The sequence below is a fragment of the Sturnira hondurensis genome, unplaced genomic scaffold (genome assembly GCF_014824575.4).
Source record: "Sturnira hondurensis isolate 20B ecotype Veracruz unplaced genomic scaffold, ASM1482457v3 Scaffold0004068, whole genome shotgun sequence".
NCBI lineage: Eukaryota > Metazoa > Chordata > Mammalia > Chiroptera > Phyllostomidae > Sturnira > Sturnira hondurensis.
Window position 1 is genome coordinate 5460515 of NW_028076699.1, and position 24608 is coordinate 5485122.

At 44.3% G+C, this 24608-nt stretch overlaps 1 protein-coding gene across 2 annotated transcripts; it reads right to left on the minus strand.

Annotated features, from left to right (window-relative positions):
* Positions 1–452: 452 nt before the first annotated feature.
* CPT2 (carnitine palmitoyltransferase 2) lies at positions 453–23616 on the minus strand. 2 transcript variants are annotated; one of them, XM_037043243.1, is made up of 5 exons: positions 23356–23616; positions 14189–14269; positions 10202–10308; positions 4049–5353; positions 453–1068 (listed from the first exon to the last, which is right to left on the minus strand). In XM_037043243.1, the coding sequence occupies exons 1-5, from the start codon at positions 23505–23507 to the stop codon at positions 737–739; spliced, it is 1977 nt and encodes a 658-aa protein (XP_036899138.1). In that variant the 5' UTR covers positions 23508–23616; the 3' UTR covers positions 453–736. The 2 variants fall into 2 exon arrangements, with proteins under 2 accessions (XP_036899138.1, XP_036899139.1); XM_037043244.1 differs by lacking the exon at positions 10202–10308 and having other exon boundaries at positions 23356–23444.
* Positions 23617–24608: the final 992 nt, after the last annotated feature.

Sequence of the window (24608 nt, forward strand, 5' to 3'; positions counted from 1 at the left end):
TTCTAACAGTAAACTGTTAAAATTCTACGGTCACATCACTCAATGGACAAGTTTCAAGTGCAAAATACACAAAGTGATCACTTCTGCATTAGGCCATAATTAGCACGTAAGATTCAAACTGGTTTAAATAAACACATACCACAATAAACACAATTATAAATCTTCATCTGGCTGGAAGAATAGTAAAATACAAATCCCTAAATCCATGGGAATCACTTTTATTGCAGCAGGACTATCCAAATCAAGCATCAGCAATTCATTCAGAAAAATAAAGAGGATTTTTAAAGAGGGTGTCCCAGCACAAAGCAGCAAATGTATAGGGAACATGAAACAGTGTCTCCCACTGTCACCAGAAGAGCCAGGAGCCAATGGGAACATCCCTGAGCTTATTGAATTTACTGTTGGAAAGTTCTTTGTAAAGATTAGGAAATTGGGGGAAAAAAGGAACCATCTCTAAGCAACAATTAAATTTTATTTCTGTTTCAACAATAAATATCCTGAGTTATTTTTCCAAATCCTACCTCCTGACCAAATGCCCTTAAAATTTAAATCTCACATTATTTTTCATTGTGATCTAATCCACTTAGAAGTTACATGTTTAGCTTTAAAGACACATGACTTGAATGCACAGGCACCTCATGATTAGTTTCACTAGTCACAGAAGAGCACCTGTTGGCTACAGGGGCCTCAATTTTCAGGTTGATGAAGTGATGGAGGCTTTTAACCTGCCCAGAAGCTAAGTTTTGATGGATTTCCCTTCCATGGCATCAAACATGTCCTCTAAAGCCTTGTGCACACACTGGAGAAACTCCCGGGCACTGCGGCCTGGGTAACAGGAGACATTGCAGCCTATCCAGTTGTCATGAACAGCATACCCAATGCCAAAGCCATCAGGGACCACAGGGGCAAAGCCCCCAATGTTCACTGCTGGGCTGGTCAGCGTGCTGGTGGACAGGATATTGTGGTTTATCTGCCCGTATGCAGGGTCCAGATACAGCTCAGGCAGGGCAACCCCTTTGGCTGCTGCCAGGTACCGCAGAGCAAATAAGTGTCGGTCAAAGCCCTGGCCTGTAGGAGACAAAACCGAAAACAGTCTCACAATCGCAGAACTAAAAGGAACCTAGCCAAACCTCCCACCCACGTGGAAGTCCCTTCACAGCCTCCTGGAGGGTAAAAGGGTCTGTCTACCTCTGCATGCACACCTCTAGCTCACTAACCTCTGAAGCAGCCCATTCTACAGTATTTTCTTAAGAAAAAGCTGTCAAGAGCTGAGTTAAAAATGAGCCTCAAATGATTTCAAGTCTGAAACTAGAACTTCCAGCCAAGATGGAGGCGTAAGCAGACACACTGTGCCTCCTCACGGAACCAAAATAAGGATAACAAAAATTTAGAAACAAAAAACAACCAGTACCGACAGAAAATTGAGCTGTATGGAATTCTGACAACCAAGGAGTTAAAGTAGACACATTCATCCTGACCGGTAGGAGGGGCGGAGTCGGGCAGCCAGGTGGAGAGGTGTCACAGCAAAGCGGTGGCTGGCAGACCGGGGCGTGCAAGGCAGCAGCTGTCAGACCCAGCAAGGAGGCAGACTGTGGAGGGGCACAGTGCACAAGATGGCTGGCGGACCAGCATTCCCGCATTCATGTGCAGATAACCAGGGGAAACTGGGGAGCGAGACAGACCATGCAACCCAGGGTCCCAGCTCAGGGAAATAAAGACTCAAAACACCGATTGAAAACACCTGTGGGGGGTTGAGGTGGGGAAGAGACTCCCAACCTCACAGCAAAGTTCGTTGGGAAGACCTACAGAGTCCTAGAACATCCACAGACCCACCCACCCGGGAATCAGGACCAAAAGGGCCCAATTTGCTTGGGGGAAGCAGCGGAAGGGACTGAAATGCAGCAGAGAGCAGAGCAAGTGCCATTGTTCCCTCACTGAGCCCGCCCCCACAACAGCGTCACAACCCAGTGACTCGGTCGCCCAGCCCTGGTGAACACCTAGGGCTCCGCCCCTCATACGTAACAGGTGTGACAAGACAAAAAAAATGGCCCAAACGAAAGAACAGATCAAAACTCCAGAAAAAATACAACTAAGCAACAAAGAGATAGCCAACCTATCGGATGCACAGTTCAAAACACTGGTAATCAGGACACTCTCAGAATTGGTTGAGTTTGGCTGCAAATTAGAATGAAAAAAATTAAAGCTACGTAAAGTGAAATAAAGGAAAATGTACAGGGAACCAATAGTGATGGGAAGGTAACTGAGACTCAAATCAATAGAGTGGACCAGAAGGAAGAAAGAAACATCCAATCAGAAAAGAACGAAGAAACAAGAATTCAAAAAAATGAACAGAGGCTTAGGAACCTCCAGTTCACCTTTAAACATTCCAACATCTGAATTATAGGGGTACCAGAAGGAGAAGAACAACAACAAGTGGAAAACTTATTTGAACAAATAATGAAGAACTTCCTCAATCTGGCAAAGGAAATAGACTTCCAGGAAGTCCAGGAAGCTCAGAGAGGACCCAAGAAGGAACACACCAAGGCACATCATAATTACATTACCCAAGATTAAAATGAAGGAGAGAATTCTAGAAGCAGCAAGAGGTAAGGGGATAGTCACCTATTAAGGAGTTTCTATCAGACTATCAGCTGATTTCTCAAAAGAGAACTTACAGGCAAGAAAGGGCTGGAAAGAAGTATTCCAAGTCATGAAAGGCAAGGACCTACAACCAAGATTGCTCTATCCAGCAAAGCTTTCATTTAGAACGGAAGGACAGATAAAGTGTTTTTCAGATAAGATCAAATTCAAGGAGTTCATCATTACCAAGCCCTTATTATATGAAATGTTAAAGGGACTTATCTAAGAAAAAGAAGATAAAAAAACATGTACAGTAAAATGACAGCAAACTCACAATTACTAACAACCACACCTAAAACAAAAACAAACTAAGCAAACAACTAGAACAGGAACAGAACCACAGAAATGGAGAACAAATGGAGGGTTAGCAACAGGGGAATGGAAGGAGGAGAGAGGGGGAGAAGGTACAGAGAATAAATAGCATAGATGGTAGGTAGAAAATAGAGAGGGGGAGGGTAAGAATAGTGTGGGAAATGTAGAAGCTAAAGAACTTGTAAGTATGACCCATGGACATGAACTAAAGCGGGGAATGTGGGTGGGAGGCAGTGTGCAGGGTGGAGGGAAGTGAAGGGAGGAAATGGGACAACTGTAATAGCATAATCAATAAAATATATATTTTTAAAAATAAATAAAATGGGATTTTATATATTAAAAAAATTAAAAAATAAAAAGTCTGAAACTAAGTCAGTTTAGTCAAACACTCGAAATTACGTGACGAGAGCTCCAGACTCAAAAACTAAGATAAAACGCAAAGTCCAAGTCAAGTGTAAAAGACAACAATGAGTCGGTGGAACAAACTGGAAAGGGTTCTAATTTCACCTTTACTGCTCATTTTCCATGGAATCCTGTGCCTGTGGCCTTGGCTGCCCACCTATAAAATGGAGAAGGATGAGACCAGAGCTCTCTTCTAGTGCCAGGACTTTTGGCTGCAGGGAGGGATTGGACTACATGACTCTCCAGGTCCTTTCCAGGTCTCAGATTTTGGCACAAAGAGACAAAAAAAGGATGATACTTCAGTTCAAAGAGAGCTGCTGAGATGACCTCTTTACAGGGAGTTGACACACTGCATCAGAAGTGAAGAGGGTCTGCAGGGTTAGAAATCCGAAGCTATCAAAACTGAGTCTAACGGCCAGTACACAGAGAACCATGTGTTACAGCTGAAGGTGGCTTTCAGTGGGGATAGTTAGATGCATTTCCTCATCCCTGCTTAGGAGAGAGCAGTTTGACCTCTAGTGTCTCGTCTGGCTGTTCAGACTACAAGGGTAGAAAAAAGTAATCACCCGGGAGCTGGCAGACAGATTAAACCTAGGGAAGGGGTGGAAATCAGATGTGGAGCAGAGCACTACTGAGGCCTACCCCAGTGCTGAGGGCAACAAGACCCAAGGGCATGCCCCCCACCCCAACTCACCCATGGCTGCTTCTCTGGTCAGCTGGCCGTGGTATTTGGAGCACTCGGCCATCATCTGCTGAAGCTCTCGGGCGCTGTGCTTGGAGGGCTCCCTGACGAAGGCCTCAGAACACCTCTTTGTGAAGATGGAGGCAGGGCGGATGGTCTCAGTGCGACCGTGCTTAAATGCTGCAGTGCTGCAGGACTCGTAGGTGGCCACCGTCTTGCCATACTGCCGAAAAAAGGCCATCTGGAAGGCCAGCTGGGCCACTGAGTCAGGGCTCAGCTTCTGCTTCTTCAAGAATTCTTTGCCTCCTCTCTGAAACTGGATGAAGTCAATGGTGAGGGTTTTCATGGTGGCATCGAACTTCTCCTTGGCAGCTCTGATGCCAGTCTTTAAGGCATCATTCAGCCTGAACTGGAGTTTCTGCACCGCCACAGAGGAGTCGGTGCTGGCTGGCTGGCCCTGCGGGGTGATGGCTGGGGCCTGAGTGCTGTCTTTAAATACTTCATTGAGAAGCCTGAGCACTGCAACACCATCGCCCCAAGCATGCTCAAAGTGGACAGCGGCAGTGCCATCCTTGGCTATAATGAGGTTAAAAGACTTATCAAACCAGCGGTTTGTGCCATCACCATGTAGCATGCTGTGGGACAAATGGACAAGGTCCTTAATGGGGAAGTCATCTAGGCAGAGGCAGAACACAGCAGAGTCCACCTTCCTCAGGGACTCCTCGTTGCCACCACTCTCTAGCTTCTGTCTGAGCTCTGCCCACACATCTCGGTTCTCACTGGTCAGGTACGCCAGTGGGAACTCAGGGGCAGGGCTACTGTCCGAGAGAATGTACTTCAGATGGGCCTGGATTTCAGAGGCGCTCACAATGTTTCCATCCTGATCCAGGACATCAAAGACGTAGAAATTTCCTCTTCTCAGGACCAGGAGGTGCCTGGCCTTGTCATCAGTGACGAGTTCATCCCGACTGGGTCTGGGTAAACGAGTTGAATTGAAAAGCCGAAAATACTGGGACATATCCAGTGGATATGCATTGACCAAGTAGGCACCATACCAAGACAGAGAGGAAGGCACAAAGCGTATGAGTCTCTTGAAGGTATTAGTGTCACTCTTGACAGGGTTCAAGTGAAACACTTCCGGCTCCAAAAGGCCGGCCCTGAGCGTCTTCATAAACCGGACGGCAGACACAGTCATGTTGGTGGCTCGGGTGAGCTGGTCATTATACTCAGGCTTCGGGTCAGGGTTGAATGCCATAAATGGGTTAAAGTTCAGGACAATGGGGTCTCGAGCAGTTAAGTACATATCAAACCAGGGGCCTAAAATATGTAAATAAAAAAAGAACAACATAAAAAGTTAATGTAGTCCCTAAAAATATAATTTGAGAAAGAAAAAAAATCAAGCATATGCAAAAGTAATGACAATCTCCAGTGGGAGGAATTTCCTGATTATTTTTCTGCTCTGTGATAATTCATGTTTTGTAAACAGGATCATATACAATGTGGTATTTTACATATGGCTTCTGTCACTTATAATATTTCTGAGGTTTACCCATGTTGTAGCATGTATCAGTTCATCATTTCTTTTCATTGCTGAATAATGCTGCAATATATAAATATAGCATTTTGTTTATCCATTCACCAGCTGATAGGTATTTGAGTTGTTTCATTTTTGGTTATTAAGAATGATGCTGGGTGGGGAGCACTTGGGGAGGCAGGGCTGGGAATACAAGAAAGAAAACTGTACTTGAACAAGAGTTAAATAAAAATTTAAAACGAGGCTAAAAAAAAAAAGAATGATGCTGGTACGTACAAGTTCTGTGTGGATATATGTTCCCAGTTCTCTTGGGGGTATATTCATAGCTAGGAGTGGAACTGGTGGGTCACGAGGTAAGTGTGTGTTTAATGTTTGAGGAGCCACTAGGGTATCTTCCCGGGGGGGCTGCACCACCGCCGCCAGCAGTGGAGGGGGGGCCGGTCTCCCCACAACCTTGGCAGTGTCTGTTATCGTCTGGCTTTCTCACGGAGCCACTCTAGTGAATAGCCATCACTGTGGTTTTGATTCACATTTCCCTAATGTTTGTTAACTGCATTTTCTTCCTCATTTTGTTTTCTTTCTTGACTCTTAAATGAATAAAACACAATGACACCCTCATGCTAGAACAGAGTAGTTGTTAATTCCCACCCCATCTCCTTAGGTTTCTGTCGGGAGCCGACCAGCAGCCGTCCCTTGACACAGTCAGGACCGATGAGATGCATCTGCACAGCAGAGGCAACTCTGGCTGGACTTCCTGTCTATCTCTCCCTGCATGTCTGTCTTTGCGATGAATAGATGGTGGGATTTTTAGACACCTTTATTTCAGGTCCAACAATCCGCAGAATTCCAATGAAGTTGTACAAAATGATTTCTTGGCCATAGAACAAAAGTCCCCCCTAATGGGGTAGCCCCTGAACATCTAATTGTTGATGGAGTAACAGCTCCTCCTCCACCTTGGACAGGAATATATATTAATGGAATTAGACAGGTAAAGAAACAGGAGAAACTGGTTGACTATTACAAACTGAGCATGTAGAAACAATTGCTAAGGAGTTAGAGTCCAAAGTACATAAAGTAAGATTCTAGACAGGAAGATAGAGAGCTAAGTTAGACACCACAAAGGCCTTGTAATAAATTTCCTATAACCACTGTTCAGTCTAGCGTATCCTTTTGACCCATGCCAAATTCTAAGAACTCTAATAAATATCTATTCATCAATAAGACCTTTAAAGCTTCTGTACATACAGCTATTTCTAATTGTCTGATTAATGGCTCTCCTGGTCAAAATAACCTTTGTTTAACATAACTGAATTGATGGAATTTCCTGCACTTTTCTAGTTACCTCTGTATTGATTTTTTCTGCTTAACTGATCATAACATGCACCTGTTCCTTTAATGTTATGCAATAATGTCTATAAAAATAAAGCTTAAATCAAACTCTGAGAGTTCGGTCAGACCCACAGAGGCTGGCTGTTCTCCGGCGTCCACACGGGTGTCTGACTCTTCATTCGTCGCCTGCGCCGTCCATCCTTCGGGGACCCTGAGACCTGCCGAGGCTGGACCCCGGCAGGGTTCCCTGGCTCTGTCTCCTTTCAGGGACAACATTCACACTCGACTGTCTCCCAAACACGGAGGGAAAGTCTTTGCCATTGCTCCGTGTCCTATGTGCATTTGTGCTCTCCCTCTTTTGGGAAATGCTCAAACGCAATTAGAGATTACTATGAATGTGGGGACCACTCAAAGGAGCTCTCTGCACTCCGGTGGATGTTTTGCTTGTAAAAATACCAGAAGCAGTATTTTATCAGAAAGTGTGTCTTCAAGGGAAGTCCCTGCTGGGATCAGCAAGCATGGATGAACTCTGCTATTAAAGGACACTTTCCATTGGAGTAAATAATTTTCACATGTAAAGCGCTGGGGAAAGGATTAATAAACACAAAATTTATCTATTATTCATTTGTTGGGCCACTTATATACCACTTCATTCCTTGAGAATCAGGCCCTGGTCTAGGGGATATAGAGAGGAATAGGACATGGACTTTGACTTGAAAGATCGATGGTGTAGGAGACAAACAAAATTAAACATAATGAAATGCACTACAATGGTAAGAGAGAAGACATACTAAGGAGCAGGTGTGTGAAATACATTGGATGGAAAAGACATGAATTTATGCCTCTGATTCCTTGAGTAAAATAATTTCGAAAAGACAAAAACCAATAAGGCAAAGAGAATGAAAGAAGAGAATAGCAAACATTAGAAGTTGAAAAGCATTTAGGCCACTGGTAATGACAAAAGCAGACTCAAGAAAGCCAACCTTAAGCCAAAGGACGAGAATGACAAGAAATAACATGCTCTGCAGAATCCCCAGGGGACACAGAACTGGCAGCCTACACACCTGGTTGGAAGATTATTTAATTAGACTCCCACCTCCCAGATACTCTTCCCATTCCAGTAGAAGACTTAAGTTTTATTCTCTGGAGAAAGTAAAATTGTGGGATACAAATCTCAGTTGAGATCTCAAGCTTCTTCCTACTTCCACAACACTGGTGACCAGGAAAATATCTTTTGGCAGTTTTCTGGAAAAGCCTTCCCTGGGAGCCTTCCCTGGGAGCCTAACCCCCAGGTACTAACCCGAGGGGCACCAGAGGAACTGGCTGAGCCAGATCCCATTACAGTGAAGCTGGGACTGACAACCCCACCCTTGCCCACAGAGCTTACGGCTGCTTTTTAATATCTCATTCATATCTAAAACAACAGAAGAGGATTATCAGGCATCAGAAAAAGAGGGCAACACAAACAGGAAAAAAGTAACTACAGACGACAAGAAAGGTGAAAACTTAAAAGATTCCCAGATAAACTATTAAGGACATAGAAAGCTAAACATAAGAAGTATAAACTAACAATTAACTTCAGAAAAAACAAAAAGTTCATATGGGAAAGAAAAAACAATCCCAGTGCATACACGACTCAGCTGACAACAGCATTTGCATGATTGTAACAGAGTAAATGCTAAATACTAAGCTGACCAAAATTGCAAATAATGACACTGTGAAAATGAGGGGGTAGGGGATGGGCATGTATGATTGAGGGTATATAGACAACACCTAAAACAAAAAAAAGTTAAGATGCAGTGATATAGGTATACAATTTAGAGAATAGGGATACATATCAAAAGGAAAAACACACCAAGACACATAATTAAATTACCCAAGATCAAAGGAGAGAATCTTAAAAGCAGCAAGAGAAAAGGAGACAGTTATCTACAAAGGAATTCCCATAAAACTATCATCTGATTTCTCAAAAGAAACCTTACAGGCAAGAGGCTGGAAAGAAGTATTGCAAGTCATGAAAGGCAAGGACCTACATCCAAGATTGCTCTATCCAGCAAAGCTTTCATTTAGAATGGAAGGGCAGATAAAGTGCTTCTCAGATAAGGTCAAGTTCAAGGAGTCCATCATCACCAAGCCCTTATTATATGAAATGTTAAAGGGACTTATCTAAGAAAAAGAAGATCAAAACTATGAACAGTAAAATGACAACAAATTCACAACTATCAACAACTGTACCTAAAAAACAAAAACAAAAACAAAGTAAACAACTAGAACAGGAACAGAATCAGAGAAATGGACATCACATGGAGGGGTACCAGTGGGGAGGGGTGGGGGGAGAATGGGGGAAAAGGTACAGACAGGGAATAAGAAGCATAAATAAGCACAAAATAGACAGGGGTGTTGAGAACAGTATAGGAAATGGAGAAGTCAAAGAACTTATATGGGTGACCCATGGACATGAACTAAAATGGGGAGATTGCTGGTGGGACAAGGGGTGCTGGGAGGAGGGGAATAAAGAGAAAGAAATGGGACAACTATAACAGCATAATCCATAAAATATACTTAAAAAATCAACCTACTTTTTTTTCCATTAAGCACATAATTGGCATAAAACAAAAACCTAGTTTCAGGCATACCCTATGATGATTCTATATTCTTATTTATTGTGACACTGTGAATGATCACCACAGTAAGTTAGTCTATTCCCACACAGTTACAAAATCAATTTTCTTATGACGAACATTTTTAAGATCTGCACTCTGAGCAACTTTCCAATACAATATACTAACTGCAGTCACCACGTTGGGCCTTACGCCCCCTGACTGACTCACTGTGCAACTGGACGTTTGTGCCTTTTGACCGCCTTTGGTAATCACCCTACCTGAGTCTTGAAGGAAGAATTTCCCGGGTAAAAAATGGCAGTGGAAGCAATATGAATAAAGGCACAAAAGAATTGATGGGCTGAGGGAACAAGTTGTTCCGCTCTGTTGAAGCATGAAGTGTGGCAGAGAGAACGGTAAGAGAAAAGGCTGGAGAGGCCAGATTGTGAAGGACCTAGAACCCGCATCCTTTTCACACAGAACCAATGATTAGTTCTGTCTTGACCCCACCTACAGAAAAAGCAAGCCACTGATCTTGAGCATGAACCCCAGCCTCGACGTCTACCTCAGGGAGAGAGAATGACACATTTTTTCAGTGTAGTCCCACCGAAGATATTTTTGAGACCAAACAGGAGAGAGCTGCCTTACTTTCAGTTACAGAGGGCTCAGGGAAAAGTTGTGCCCACAGCCCGGCCTACCTACCTGAAATGTAGCTCGTGTGTTTATTCTCCTTGTCCTGAGCAACCAGCTGCTTGTGCAGTTCTTGGCCGATCCCATTTTCAAAACTCTTGCAAAATTCTTCTGTTTTCCTGAAATGTTCAGGAAAAGACAGAATCAAATAATGGCAGAAAATACATGATTTTTAGATTCATGACCAAAAAAACCCTCATACACAGAACTTTGAGTCCCCAATAGTGTATCTCTAGAACCTAGGACTGAGATCGGGAAATACTCTGATCAGAAGTACAAGAATAGCCCTGGCTGGTGCAGCTCAGTGGATTGAGCGTGGGCCTGTGAGCCAGAGGATTGTGGTTCAATTCTCAGTCAGGGCACATGCCTGGGTTGCAGGCCAGTTTCCAGCAGGGGACGCACTAGAGGCAACCATACATTGATATTTCTCCCTCTCTCCTTCCCTTCCCCTCTAAAGAAAAATAAATAAAAGTCTAAAAATAAAAGTACAAGAATAAATCCAAAATGAATAAATCTAGTATATCTTTTTTTATTCTCACCTGAGGACATGCTTACTGATTTTGAGAGGGGAATAGAGAGAAACAGAGAAACATCGAGGTGAGAGAGAAATATCAATCAGCTGCCTCTCATACGTGCCCCAACCAGGGACCGAACCAGGACCTTTCAGTTCATAGGATGAGGCTCCAACCACCTGAGCCACCCAGGCCAAGGCTAGCATATCTTCTGTAAATGACTGACTGGGGAGTTCCAGCCAAGATGGAGGTGTAGGGAGAAACCCTTCACTTCCTCACACAACCAAAAGGAGAAAAATGACCAATCTAAAATTAATCAACAACCAGAAGTGCCAGAAAATCAAACTGCATGGAACTCTGACAGCCACAAAATAATTAAAGAAACATTCAACCAGAACAACCAGACCAGTAAAATGGGCCGACAGAGAGAAACTGTGGTGATGCCATGGGCTAGACGGGAGGGGCTGACTTATGGGGAAACTGAGACTCAGAGCTGACTGTAGACTGTGGCAACTGCCGTGGTGGGAGAAACTCCCAGTCTCACATGAGAAAGTGCGCTAGAACCAAACAGGTGAGCTGCATAGTTCCCTCTCTGGCCCCTCCCCCATGGGCAGCAAGGAGGGTTGCCCTGCCCAGGTGAATACCTAAAGCCCCACCCCCTTATAAGTTATCAGGGGCCCCAAGTAAAGAAAAAGGGCCAAAATGAAAGAACAGAGCAAATCTCCGGAAAGAAAGCTAAGCGATGAGGAGATAGCCAACCTATCTGATGGAGAAGTTAAAGCCCTGGTAATTAAAATGCTCACAGAACTGACTGAGCTCGGTCAAAAAATGAAAGATATTCAAAATGAAATAAAGCAAAATATTTAGGCAACCAACAGTGACAGGAAGAAAACCAGGACTCAAAGTATCGATTTGGAACAAAAGGAAGAAATAAACATCCAACAGGAACAGAATAAAGGAACAAGAAACAAAAAAAATGAAGAGAGGCTGAGGATTCTCTGGGACAACCAGTTCCAACATCCAAATTAGAGGGGTGCCAGAAGGAGAAGAACAGCAGCAAAAAATTGAAAACTTATTTGAACAAATAATGAAGGAAAACTTCCCCATCAAGTGAAGGAAACAGACTTCCAGGAAGTCCTGGAAGCTCAGAGAGTCCCAAAGAAGTTGAACCCAAGGAGGAACACACGAAAGCACATCATAATTACATTACCCAAGATGAAAGATAAGGAGAGAACCTTAAAAGCAGCAAGAGAAAAGGAGACAGTTACCTACAAAGGAGTGCCCATAAGACTAAGACTGTCAGCTGATTTCTCAAAAGAGACCTTACAGGCAAGAAGGGGCTGGAAAGAAGTATTCCAAGTCATGAAAGGCAAGGACCTACATCCAAGATTGCTCTATCCAGCAAAGCTTTCATTTAGAATGGAAGGGCAGATAAAGTGCTTCCCAGATAAGGTCAAGTTCAAGGAGTTCATCATACCAAACCTTATTATATGAAATGTTAAAGGGACTTATCTAAGAAAAAGATCAAAACTATGAACAGTAACATGACAACAAATTCACAACTATCAACAAGTGAACCTAAAAAAATAAAAGAAAAACAATGAAAACAAAACTAAGCAAACAACTAGAACAGGAACAGAATCAGAGAAATGGACATCACATAGAGGGTTTTCAGTGGGGAGAGGGAGGGGAGGAATGGAAGGAAAAGGTACAGAGAAGCAGCATAATTACTAGGCATAAAATAGACAGGAAGAGATAAAAAATGGTATAGGAAACAGAGGACTCAAAGAACTTACATGTACAACCCATGGACATGAACTAAGGGGGAGGGGGAATGCTGGAGGGTTGGGGGGTGGAACAGGGATAAAGGGGGAAAATTTGGGAAAACTAATAGCATAATCAATAAAATGTAATTTAAAAAACATAACTAAAAAATAAATGCCTGACTGGGAAAATCAACCAACATCCCATGAAACTGTCTGTTACCTCAGAGGCAGGCAGGGTAGCATGGAGACAAGCATGTAAGCTTTGGGGTCCAAAAGACCTAAGTCTGAAATCTAGCTCTGTCATTTTCAACCTGTGGCACCTTAAACAAGTCACTTGGTCTGAGTTTCAGTTTCTTCGTGCACAAAACAGAAATCATACACCACCTTACAAGATGAAAAAATATTTATAAAGCTACGGATTTCGGATAGTTTGAAACACATTTAATAACTGGTAGCTGTTAAACTATCGCCATATCAACAGAAGCTTCAAGAGACTAATAAGGAATATTTCAAAGTAGAAGACTAGATTATGAACCGTTCATCTATGTTTTTCCATCACTGTCCAGTGAAGGATTCTGTGGTTTTAATGACAACGCCAGCGACCTGCACAAAAAAAGCCCCATCACAGAAAGTACTATACTAGGATGCAAGAGCTTAATGCGATACACTTTTTGACAATATCCAGTATTACTTTCCAATTCCATACTGCATTAGTTTCCTACAATAGCAACGTACCACAAACTGGATAGCTGAAAATAACAGAAAGTTACTCTCTCATAGGTCTGGAGGCTAGAAGCAGAAAATCAAGGTATTGACCGTATCATTCTCTCTGAAGACTCTAGAGAAGCTCCACGTGCTTTCATCTTAGCTTCTGTCACCTCCCAGNGAGCTTAATGCGATACACTTTTTGACAATATCCAGTGTTACTTTCCAATTCCATGCTGCATTAGTTTCCTACAATAGCAATGTACCACAAACTGGATAGCTGAAAATAACAGAAAGTTACTCTCTCATAGGTCTGGAGGCTAGAAGCAGAAAATCAAGGTATTGACCGTATCATTCTCTCTGAAGACTCTAGAGAAGCTCCACGTGCTTTCATCTTAGCTTCTGTCACCTCCCAGCTTTCCTCGGCATTCCTCAGCTTGCTGATGTATCACGATCTCCGCCTTCATCACCACATGGCTGTGTTTCTTCTCTTCTTATAAGGACACCAGTCACACTGGATTAAGGACACACCCTACTCCAGTATCATCTCACCTTAGCTGACTACACCTGTATGACCTCACTTGTAAATAAGCTCCCATACTGGGGTTCTGAAAGGAACATGAATTTGGGGGGCACACTATCCAACCCAGCACACATGCTCCCCAAGCAAATTTCTAGTCTGCCATGTGCTCTCCTCAATGGATCTCCTCGCCAGGAGCACACACCTTCTGCAAATGGCCAGTACCGGCAAGCCTCCCAGGTACATCTGCCAAGATACAGTGCAAATTTGGCATTCTGGCTTATAAACCATCACCTGTTGAGTCTCCTTAGAGAGATCTGGTCAGCCCTTCATGAATAAAAACATTTATTTCCTGAATTTACAAATGTAGAGATTAGGTCTCAGGTCCCTGGAAACCCAATCAAATTGCAGATTCTTCCTGAAGCACAGTTCACCATTACTTGCCAGCTTCTCTTGAGCCACCCCACCACAGTCATTCAAGGTTCTCAGCATTTACCTGAACTGTCCGTCATCCAAGAGAGGCTTCTGCGCACTGAGGTATCTCCTAATCGTGTCTTCAAGTTTGGGGATAGGCAGCCTGAGGAGAAAGCAAGGTTGATGTAGGGTGACAATATGTGAAACGGGTTAATTAGCTTCACAACCCAAACTAATAAAGTAATTACTGGATAATTTCCTTCCAACCCCCCCCCCCAAAATGGGAAGCCACAGACAAATCAGAGTTGATAGGTTTACTAATGTAAATATCATGGGTAACTTTTTAAAAATTTTAAGTGCATTTTATATTTTTTAAGTAAAATAATTTTCAGTGTATTAGTAATGAATTTCATAAGCTAAATTAATATATATGAGGTCTATCCAGAAAAAGTCCAGCCATTGCGAAGGTAACAAGAATGGTTTGCGTGACATCTGTGTAACCTGGCAGCCAAGGACAGCGGACTAGAATGCATCTGCACCAACAATGACTTCACTTTACTAGTCACTGGGGACCATATATATGCTGTTGAGTGAGCATGTGTACTGTGTGGCTGTCATATTCAAAATGAGCAAATGGAGCAATGAATTTGCATCAAATTTTGCATTAAACTTGAACATTCCTCTGTAGAAACTATTCGGATGATTCAGGCTTTTGGGGATGATGCCATCGGTGCAGCATAAACAAAAGTATAGCACGAATGCTTCAAAGATGGTTGAGAATCTGTTAAAAGTGATCGACGTACTGCAAGGCCTGCCACAAGAACACCTGAGAATGTTGAATGTGTACGGGCTGCAATCGACAAAGATGGGTGACTGACAATCTAAGAACTAGCAGCTGAGCTGGGGATTCCAAAAATCTACCACATCTCAGATTTTGATGCAGGATCTTGGCATGAAACGTGTTGTGGCAAAATTCATTCCACAGCTTCTGCTACGAGAGCAGAAGGAACATGGTGCTGCAGGTGCTAATGACTTGATTCAAGCCGCTACCAGTGAACCAGATTTCCTCAAGAAGGTCACAACTGGAGATGAACTGTAGTTCTACAGCTGTGATCCGGAAATGAAGGCCCAGTCATCCCAACAGAAACTGCCTGGTTCTCCACATCCAAAGAAGTCATGGCACACTCACAGCAAGATCAAGATCATGTTTACTGTGTTTTTGGATGGGGAAGGTGTTGCCCATTATGAGTTTGCCCCTCTGGGCCAAACAATAAATAAGTAAGGAGCACTACCTCCATGTTCTTCATGGGTTGAGATGCAATATGATGAAATGGCTGCGTCTCATGCAGAATTTTTGGTGAAACATCAAATTACCCAGGGGACGTAGCCTCCCTACAGCCCAGATTTGACGCCCTGTGACTTCCAGCTAAAACTCAAATCACCCTTTTAAAGGGAAGAGATGTCAGACTGTTGATGCAATTCAGGGAAATACAACGAGCCTGCTGATGGAGATTCTGACAAAGGACTTTGCAGAGTGTTTCCAGCAGTGGAAGAGATGCTGGGAGAACCGTGTGAGGTCCCGAGGTGCCTACTATGAAGGTACTGCGGCATCATTGTCCTATGTACAGTGCTTCTTGTATCTTCTTCAATAAATATCTCCATTTCCCATGTTACGTGGCTGGGTACTTTCTGGACTGAACTTGTACACTAACAGATTCCAAATGGGGAAGCGGAAGCTGCCCAAGTCTTCCTGTTTCCTGGTCACAGTGGTAACACCTGTGTTAGGCCCGTATCGGCCTGATTTGAACTCTACTCTTAGTTTGAACAACTGAATTTTTCTCCCCCAAGATTAAAAAAAACTTCTATTTTTAAAGTTTCTTGTGTAGCGTACAATGTGGATTAATACAAAGTGAAACAAACCCAGGTCTGTCCAAGGGCCAGCCCAATGTGGGGTCAACCATCAAGCCATGCCCAGCCCTCAGGAGTCCTGTGAGGAAGAGCCAGATCTTCCTACACGCTTCCTTATTCCTCCTTCTCTGCTAGTAGATCTCGATGACAGCTGTGGTGATGAAGTTACTGGGCCACATTGAAATTAAAGTACATGGACGGTATGGTGAGGTGTACTTTCTTTTCCATGCCAATAATTTTATTGGAGTGTGCTCGCTTGCTCGCTCCCTCTCTCTCTCTCTCTCAGCGTTTGGCATGTGGACACTCTGCGTCTCTGGCCCTTGCTCCCCACACAGACGGGAGCACGCACGGTATGAGGCAGATGTTGGGCCCACCAGGCACTTAGGCCCTGCATGGTTGGAAGCCCAGGCCTGGAGGCAGGGTCCCCGCTGGGCAGCGTGCCCCTCTGGGCCCCAGCCTCTGGGACGCTATGGCCGAGTGCAGCACAGCACACGGTTTCCTCAACTGCTATACAGAGACAGAGCAGCGCACCCCAGGTCCTGAAAGAGAGCTGCTGCAAGAAGACAGCAACTCTGAAACCCACGAGAGCACCTCCCAGAGGGGACAGAGATCTGTTTGCACCGCTGACTTAGGACAGATAAGGAAATGGGGAGCTTCTGTGCATGGTTTTGGATCGTAGTCTTTAGAGAGTAAGAAATTCTGGGTCTCCTGGGAGAGAAGGGCTCAGAGCAGAAGTGCTCTCAGCCCCGCCCCCCCATCGGAACCCTGTTAATAAAAACCGGTTTCCCTAAAAATTCATAATAAAAATGTCATTGAAAGCTAAATCCCCTAGCACCTTTGCCAACTCAAATGAATGCCGATACTTTAAAATTATCTAAGTATACCAGCCATTTAGGAAAACTGGAAAGTTACCCATAAAATGTAGTTTAAAACCTTACTGTAAGATATGCCGTGGTCCTTCAGTTCATTTTCAATGCACGGTTCACCCAAAAAATGATATAAAGAGTAAATCTGAATTACCGGTAGCCATTCTGAACTGAGGCTGCAGTGACCGTTCACGACACTTCACAAGGGCAGACCCCTCACACTCACAGACTCACCAGCAGATCCCAAACGCCGCCTCGACCACTTCACAATCTCAACCTTACCCACTGACTTTTCAAGACTGTTTTAATACTGTACGGACATTAAAATTTAATAAGTCAGTGGGTAAGGTTGAGATTGTGAAGTGGTCGAGGTGGCGTTTAAACGCATGAAATTTTACATGAGAATAAACACATGAAAATTTACATGCTTTTTAAGCAAAATTCTAAATTGAAGGCAATGGTGGTTTTGCAAAAACAGTGCTTATTAAAAGCTTCTGGAGTGTTAACTCCACCCTGAACTTACATTAGTGGGAGAAGCCCGTCTTCAGAGTGATGACTTCTATTTTAATTACTAATACAATAGAAACTGAATTTTCTCAATGGAATTACAGTGAGGCAGTATAGATTCTGTATAAAAATTTTTTTTATTATGGACACAAAAAGCACCTGTTTTCTATTAAAAAAATAACTTAATGAATACGCAAACTTACCAGGTCTATATTTTTGCCTTATATAAAGTGCCCTCAACATAAATGCCAAATAGCAACAGAGTCCACATTATCTTACTATCTAATACTCAGCAGACGACGGCCATGGTGAAGGAGATACTGGTTCGCAGTGAAACGGAAAAGAAAACACCCAGGAACAGAACAGTGAGCTTTTCACAAAGCTAAATGTGTTTCATTTAGACGTCTGTCCTTAAGGCAGACATTGTCCCTCTTGTTTTGTTTTGTTTTTTGATGGGGATGAGAGACATTTAAAGGCCCTGTCTTTCAAGAGGTAATGTTGATAACAAAGAGAATGAGATTTAGAATCAGATCTAGGATTGACTCCCAGCTCCCCCACTTAATCTCTAGCTATATGGTTATAGGCATCAACTTACTTGAGGTTCCTCAGACTCCATTTCTGGAGAAATGAATTGGAGAGAAGAACTGCTCCAGAGAGATCTGAAATCCCACCTGGTTAAGTCCCAACTCCACCAGCACAAGTTTGTCTCTAACACGTCCACTGTATGGAGAGGTTACATCCACAGCCTTTGGAATCTCGCAGATCTGGGTTTGCAGCCCAGGTTCTGCCGCTTACTGCCCATGTGATCCTGGGCAGATTTCTCACCTGCCTGGTCCCCCTTTCTCCATTCGTTAAATAATAGCTCACTAAGCTATTATGACAATGGAATGAATTATATATATAAAATTAGGAAGGTATCTGACATACAGTAAGCAATAAAAACACTGAATGTATATTTACAGACATCCAGATATCTATGTCTATAAATAGCTCATTCTGTCTCCTTTCCATTTCCCTCCTAGTTTCCTGCTTCCCTATTTCAATACCTTCCACCTTAGGCTCAGAGCCCATCGGCTACTATTGCCTTTCATCTGCTTAGCAACATCCAGTTTGGCCCCATGTAACTCTTACTATACCTTCAGAGCCCCCACTCTGGTCTGAAAGTTGTATTCAGGAACTTCTCCAGTACTTTGCCTACCTCCTCACCTCTCTTAAAATCTGACTAGTCAACTCTGTGTCTGTGGGTTGCACATCTATGAATTCAACCAACTGTAGAATGAAAATATGTGGGGGGGAAAAGTCACATTGCTGACATGTACTATGTAGTTAGGCCCATGATAATTGCATGTGTAACTGAACATATACAGCCTTTTTTCGTCATTATTCCCTAAACAATATAACAACTATTAACATACTACTTACATTGTATTAGGTACAGCAAGTAATCTGGAGATAATTTAGGGTATGTATAGGTTGTATGCAAATACTGGGCCATTTTATATAAAGGACTTGTGCACCTGTGGGTGTGGTATTTCCAAGGGCTCCTGGAACCAATCCCCTGAGGACAGCGAGAGTCCACTGTACTCTGAAAATACTAGCTTTCAAATTTCTCTCCAAGAAAGTCCCTCCCCAATTTCTAGGAAGGACTAGCTCCCTCCTTTCACCTGCCACCTGCCATCAACATTAAACAGGATTCTTTCCTCCCCAAATCAATTGTACCACCTTCTCTGCACCCTCATGTTATTCACTCCAAGGATTAGTAGGTTAGTAAGCCAGCTTTCCGGTGGGCAGGAGGTGAAAGCCTTCTTTGTAGCACTCATCAATTTCTGTAAATCTCCCACCAGCTCAATTTCAAACTACCGACACAGCGTCACTGGAGGTGCAGCTGAGGAGAAATGCAGAGTTGGCTCTTGTGCTCAGGGTAATGTATGGGGCGGGGGTGGGCAGGGGGTGGGGGTGTGTTCACCGTTCGTCAGGAGTCTTCCTCTGAAAGCTCTTCTCAGACCTCCGCTGGCACACAGGCCCGCACAGAACGGGTACTTAATAAATGCACATCAAATGCAGTAGTGTCGACTATTCCTTCCTTTTACCCACTACTCACCCTGGGACCCTGCATTCTTCTCTACTGCGTGTAGTGGAATTTACGTATTTATGTCTCTGTCCCCATCAGACCGCTAGCTGGTAACCTCGAAGGATGTAGTCAGACATTCTCTCCTTCTGCCCTGCCAGTCTGACACCATCTTCTTAGTCACTTTTATGTCCTCTTACCCTAAAAGTGCGTATTTACTCAAGACCTGGTCCTCTGCCCTCTTCTTGCTAATCACTTTATAGCAGCGATTTTCAACCAGTGTGCCACAAGAATTTTTAAAACACGCAACACCTGACTGTTTAGTCAGGGGGACTGACCTGTGTTCTCTTAGAGTGTCAAATAAAGAAATGGCAACAGCCAACACAGTAGCTGTCCAGTGTGAGTGAATCCAAAGTGTACCTACTTTTTATCAGACCAGCAAAAAATATATATTTTGGTGTGCCACAGAACTTTAGTAATTAGTAGTTTATGTCTGCTCTCTGCTTTACATAACTTGTGTTCCAGATACGACAGGTTCTCTACAATTCAAAGGTGAGTCCAGAGTTAACAAGGTGTGGAGGATGACAGGTAGAAACAAGAATGTCTGGGTCCCAAAGGAACCAGGACAGCTTTATCCCAATGATGACTGTGTTGTGTAAAAATACAAACGGCAAATAAGTAAGTAAGTAAATAAATAAATCTATCTTCCCGCCCTGGCTGGTGTGGCTCAGTGGATTGAGTGCCAGCCTGCAGACAGAAATGTTGCTGATTCCCAGTCAGGGCACATGCCTGGGGTGCAGGCCAAATCCCCAGTTGGGGGTGTGACAGAGGCAACTAATCACTATTTCTCTCCCTCTCTTTCTCCCTGCTTTACCCTCTCTCAAATAAATAAATAAGTAAATAAGTAAGTAAGTAAATAAATAAATAAGGCTTTTTAGCTGTGCTCTTCTTGTGGGAAGAATTTTTATCTGTGAAGTACTTACTATGTGCCAGGCTTTGTACTGTTTTATATCAGAGTATTTCATTCTAACAATCCTGAGACAAAGCTCATATTATCAATGCCAATTTTTAGGCTAGACTGCTTGCTCACAGCCATGTAGCCAGTAAGAAGTGGAGCCGGATTAAAAATCAAATCTGTCTGACAGGAGTCTCATGGCCTTGACCACCAAGTGCCACTTTCCACTGACACTTCACATCTGAGCTCTCTGTTTACCTGTCAGGTCTTCCCCACCACGTAGTCAGCCCTTCATCATGACTGACGGGGCTTGAAATCCATACCAATGTTTAACAAATTAACTGTGAATAATTAGGTCAGGCTGACCTACTCTTTGTCTCCTCAGAACTTCCCATTTTATATTCTGAAATTAACTATTCCGTATATGGAAACGCAGCCCTTCAAAAATAACACCTAACTGAACTACACACCTAAAAATGGTAAATTTCATATTTGTGTATTTTACCACACACACACAAAAAAGAGCAAAAAAAAAAAATCTAAAAAAACAAGCAAGTGCCCTGGCTGGTGTGGCTCAGTGGAGTGAATGCCAGCCTGCAACCAAAGGGTCGCTGGTTTGATTCCCACTCAGGGCACATGCCTGGGTTGTGGGCCAGACCCCCAGTAGGGTTTGTTCAAGAGGCAACCACACATTGATGTTTCACACCCTTCCTTTCTCCCTCCCCCTCAGTCTAAATATAAATAAATAAATAATATTAAAAAAAATTTTTTTTGATGAAAAGCAAGCAAATGATAGTGTAAGGGTTCCCAGAACAAAGAAAGCCCTAGGCCACTCCGTCCAGAGCAGCAGCGATATCACAGGAATAAGAAGCTGGAGGAGGCCCGGTTGGACCACCTGATACAAAGGGACCACCTTGCCAACTAACCCGGATAGTTTCCCACTCTAGGCATTGTATCTCACTCTACCGCCACAACAGCCCGATGAAGTGTGTGTCACGTTCTGACCTTATAGGTAAACGCTGTGGCTCAAAGAAGCTCACTGAACGGCCTGAAGTTTACAGAGTGTAAGATCCAGACTCTGAAACCAGTTCTACCCAACTTCAAAGCCAAGACTTTTCGCCAAGCATGACATCCAAGTGAATGTTGAAAGTAACACATCTTACAGTCTAGAATCTCAGAGATAAAAGGATTTCGTATCTACACCCCACTTTACAGCTGAGGTAATGGAGGCTTGGAGAGGGTCCTTGTTTAAGGTTACGCATGGGTGATAGCTTCCAATTCCTACAGATTTTGTACTGTGGGTTGGGGGAAATGATCTTGAATATTCATTCTTCCCAGCTTTCCAGTTCTAAGATGGAGAACATTCCTCTGATCTTAAACCTGGGTGCAGCCCAGGCAGGGACCGGAAAGTCAAGGGCCATTTGCCACTGGGCTTGGCAAACGCAGACAGGTTTTGTCATTCCTCACCTTTCCCCCACATACAGGCTCCTACGGGTTTAAGGAGGAGGCATGTCCCAGGCTTATCCTACAGGCAAAAAGACTCTTTCCTCCTTTACCCCTACCTCTTGCCAAATCTAAATGAGATTGGGGCTAATCTCATTTTAATTTGTTTTAGATGTCTGCACTCCCGCAATTTCACAGGAACCACCTTAGGTGATTTTTCTGAGAGGGTGGAGGTAGTCAGTGATGACAATGGGTTCAGGGGGTCCTGGATGTGAAGGAAAACAGCAACCCAGTAGCTGAGGGTGATGCCTGTTATAATCTTTGTTCTATTCACGGGGTGGGGAGCACTGATCTCCAGCCCCTGGACTGGGAGTTTTCTGATGGCAGTTTGGAGAGAAAGACAAATGTATCTTTGAGATGAGTTTGGAATGTGGCACCAGGAACTAACCGGTGAGTAAAGGTAAAGTCTGATTTTAGAGGGTGAAGGGATTTGGAGAAATTTCTAATATTGGAGGAGATCTGACAGTTCAAGTAAAGGCTGCGAGTTTTGAAGGCTGAGAAAACAGGAAACCGAATTAAAGAAAATACTGGGTGAAGGAAAGGGTAAGGAGAAGGGAAAGGTTTACTGGGACAGCTTACACTGGGGAAGTAGGTTCTAGGTGGTGCTTTAGAAGAGGAGGAGTAGCCTGGTAAGAGGCATGGATAGGATTTAGGTGGGTCCCAGATCTAATCCAAATAAGAGTTTGGGAGGGGTATCTTTGAGGGCAGTACCTAGAATAGGTACTGTGCGGGTGGGCTTACGTTGCAGGGGGTTATGTGGATAGGGAGGATATTTTAGGGGGCGTGTGAGGAAGGCTTGATAGTGGTGAAAGGTTTCCAGGTGAAGACTGGACCAAGAATGCCGAGGACTAGGGGGACAGAAAGATGAGTGCTGCATTGTACTTGGGGAACTGATGGGGGCGCTAGAAGAGCAGAGTGCTGTAGAAATGGGGGGGGCGCTGAGGGTTCTGGGTAACAGTGATGAGAAAGACGGAGTGCTGGGAGAAGTTGAGGGATGATAACTATTATGTATCAGGAATTGGCCTGACCATATTCTGGGCAAGAACGTGGGGGCAGTCATGAAAGCACCTCAGGGAACACCCCAGGTGGAGAGATTAGAGTGGTGTTGGAGACAGGCGGGCTTACTATTTTTGCAGGGAAAAATGCGAGGAACTCTTAGGGTATCTGTTTGGAAGCTGGGTTATTGGAGAGAGAGTTCGAGAAAGGGTCAGGATGGAGAATGTGAGAGAGCAGTGGGGCGTTCTAGAATAGAATTTGCGTGTTCTGAGGTTCCTGTGCAAGACATTCTGTAAGTCACAGGATTTCCAGACTGGGGAATGTGGCAGCGTCCCAGGTGGGATTCTAGGGGCAGAAGCGGGTTCACTAGAAGACTAATGAGCGCCTGGAGTGAGACGGGCTGATCCTGAACGGGCAGTGGGCGGCAGGGACCGACAGGGCCTCACCTGGGCAGGCTGTCCTGGTAGTGCATAGTGGGCACGATGCTGCGCTGCAGGAACTGGCCCGGCCCAGAGTCGGTGGTCAGGGTCCGACGGGGCGCGCCCGAGCCCACAGCAGGGCCCCGCGGCCAGGCACGCAGTAGCAGGCGGGCCACCATGGTCCCGGGAGGCTGCAACAGCAGAAAACGGGCGAGGGGAGTTCTGTTGCACACACCCGGGCAGCAGACGCCTTGTCCTGAACGCCGCCAGCACAGTCCGCGTCGGCGCAGAACGACCTCTGACCTCCGGTCCCGCCCACGGAAGGGCCCGCCCAGAGCCGGGCCTGCCCCAATCCCCAAAGCTCCGAGGGTCCAGCCCCCTGCCTGCTGGGCGGGCCGCCTTTTCCTAGCTCTTGGTTCTGCTCTCCAGGCTGCGGAAAACGAAGCTCCGAAACCACTCCCTTCTCTTGTATTGGCGCAAGATGAAAACTGGAGGTGAAGGGGGAAAAAAGCAGGAAAAAAGCTTTTGGAATCTGATCAATTCGATCCAGGCTCTGTCCCTGGGATATCGCGGGCAAAATTTTAAACTTCTATTTTCTCACCTGAGAAATAGAGATCATGATCGTTCAGTGTACCTCCCCGGATCCCAGAAATGAGTCAGTATGTACTGACTTGGTATGTACAGTACCTGGCGCATTGTAAATGGTGGCGATTGTTGTTAGCAACCGCAGGTGCCTGACGTGATTAACGCCACACAGCTGCCCTGCGAGCTCACCCGAGCCGCTGTTAGAGAAAATGTGTGTGGAAGCCAGAAACCATGGGAGCCGACCACCTCTTCTGTGCAAAGACCCTTCAGAGCACTATTCCGATCTGCTTGATCTTTCTCGGCTTAAACATTTCCAAAGGTAGGAAGCTCTGCCTTCGGCTCTGGAAAGTCTTCCATGCTCAGTGGACGCATGAAGCTGCCTGTCAGCACTACACCTCCAAGTTTCCTTGCAACTCTGACTTTAAGATTATACACCTTGAACAAATATGCATCATCCCTCATCCATCACAAAACAAACAACCCCACCACACACTAATCCCTACTGTCCATGGCAGCTGAAGGATTAAATACACTCTGCTCCCATTTTACAGAAGAGAAAAGGGAGGTATCAAAAGACATAAAATCATGCTGTCCGGCTTGAGGTACGGAATCCCATTCTGGAAACAGCCTTCTCGTACGTAGCTCAAGCTCTCTGGATTTGAGGCACCGAGTACATTTGGTCTGACCCAAAGCTG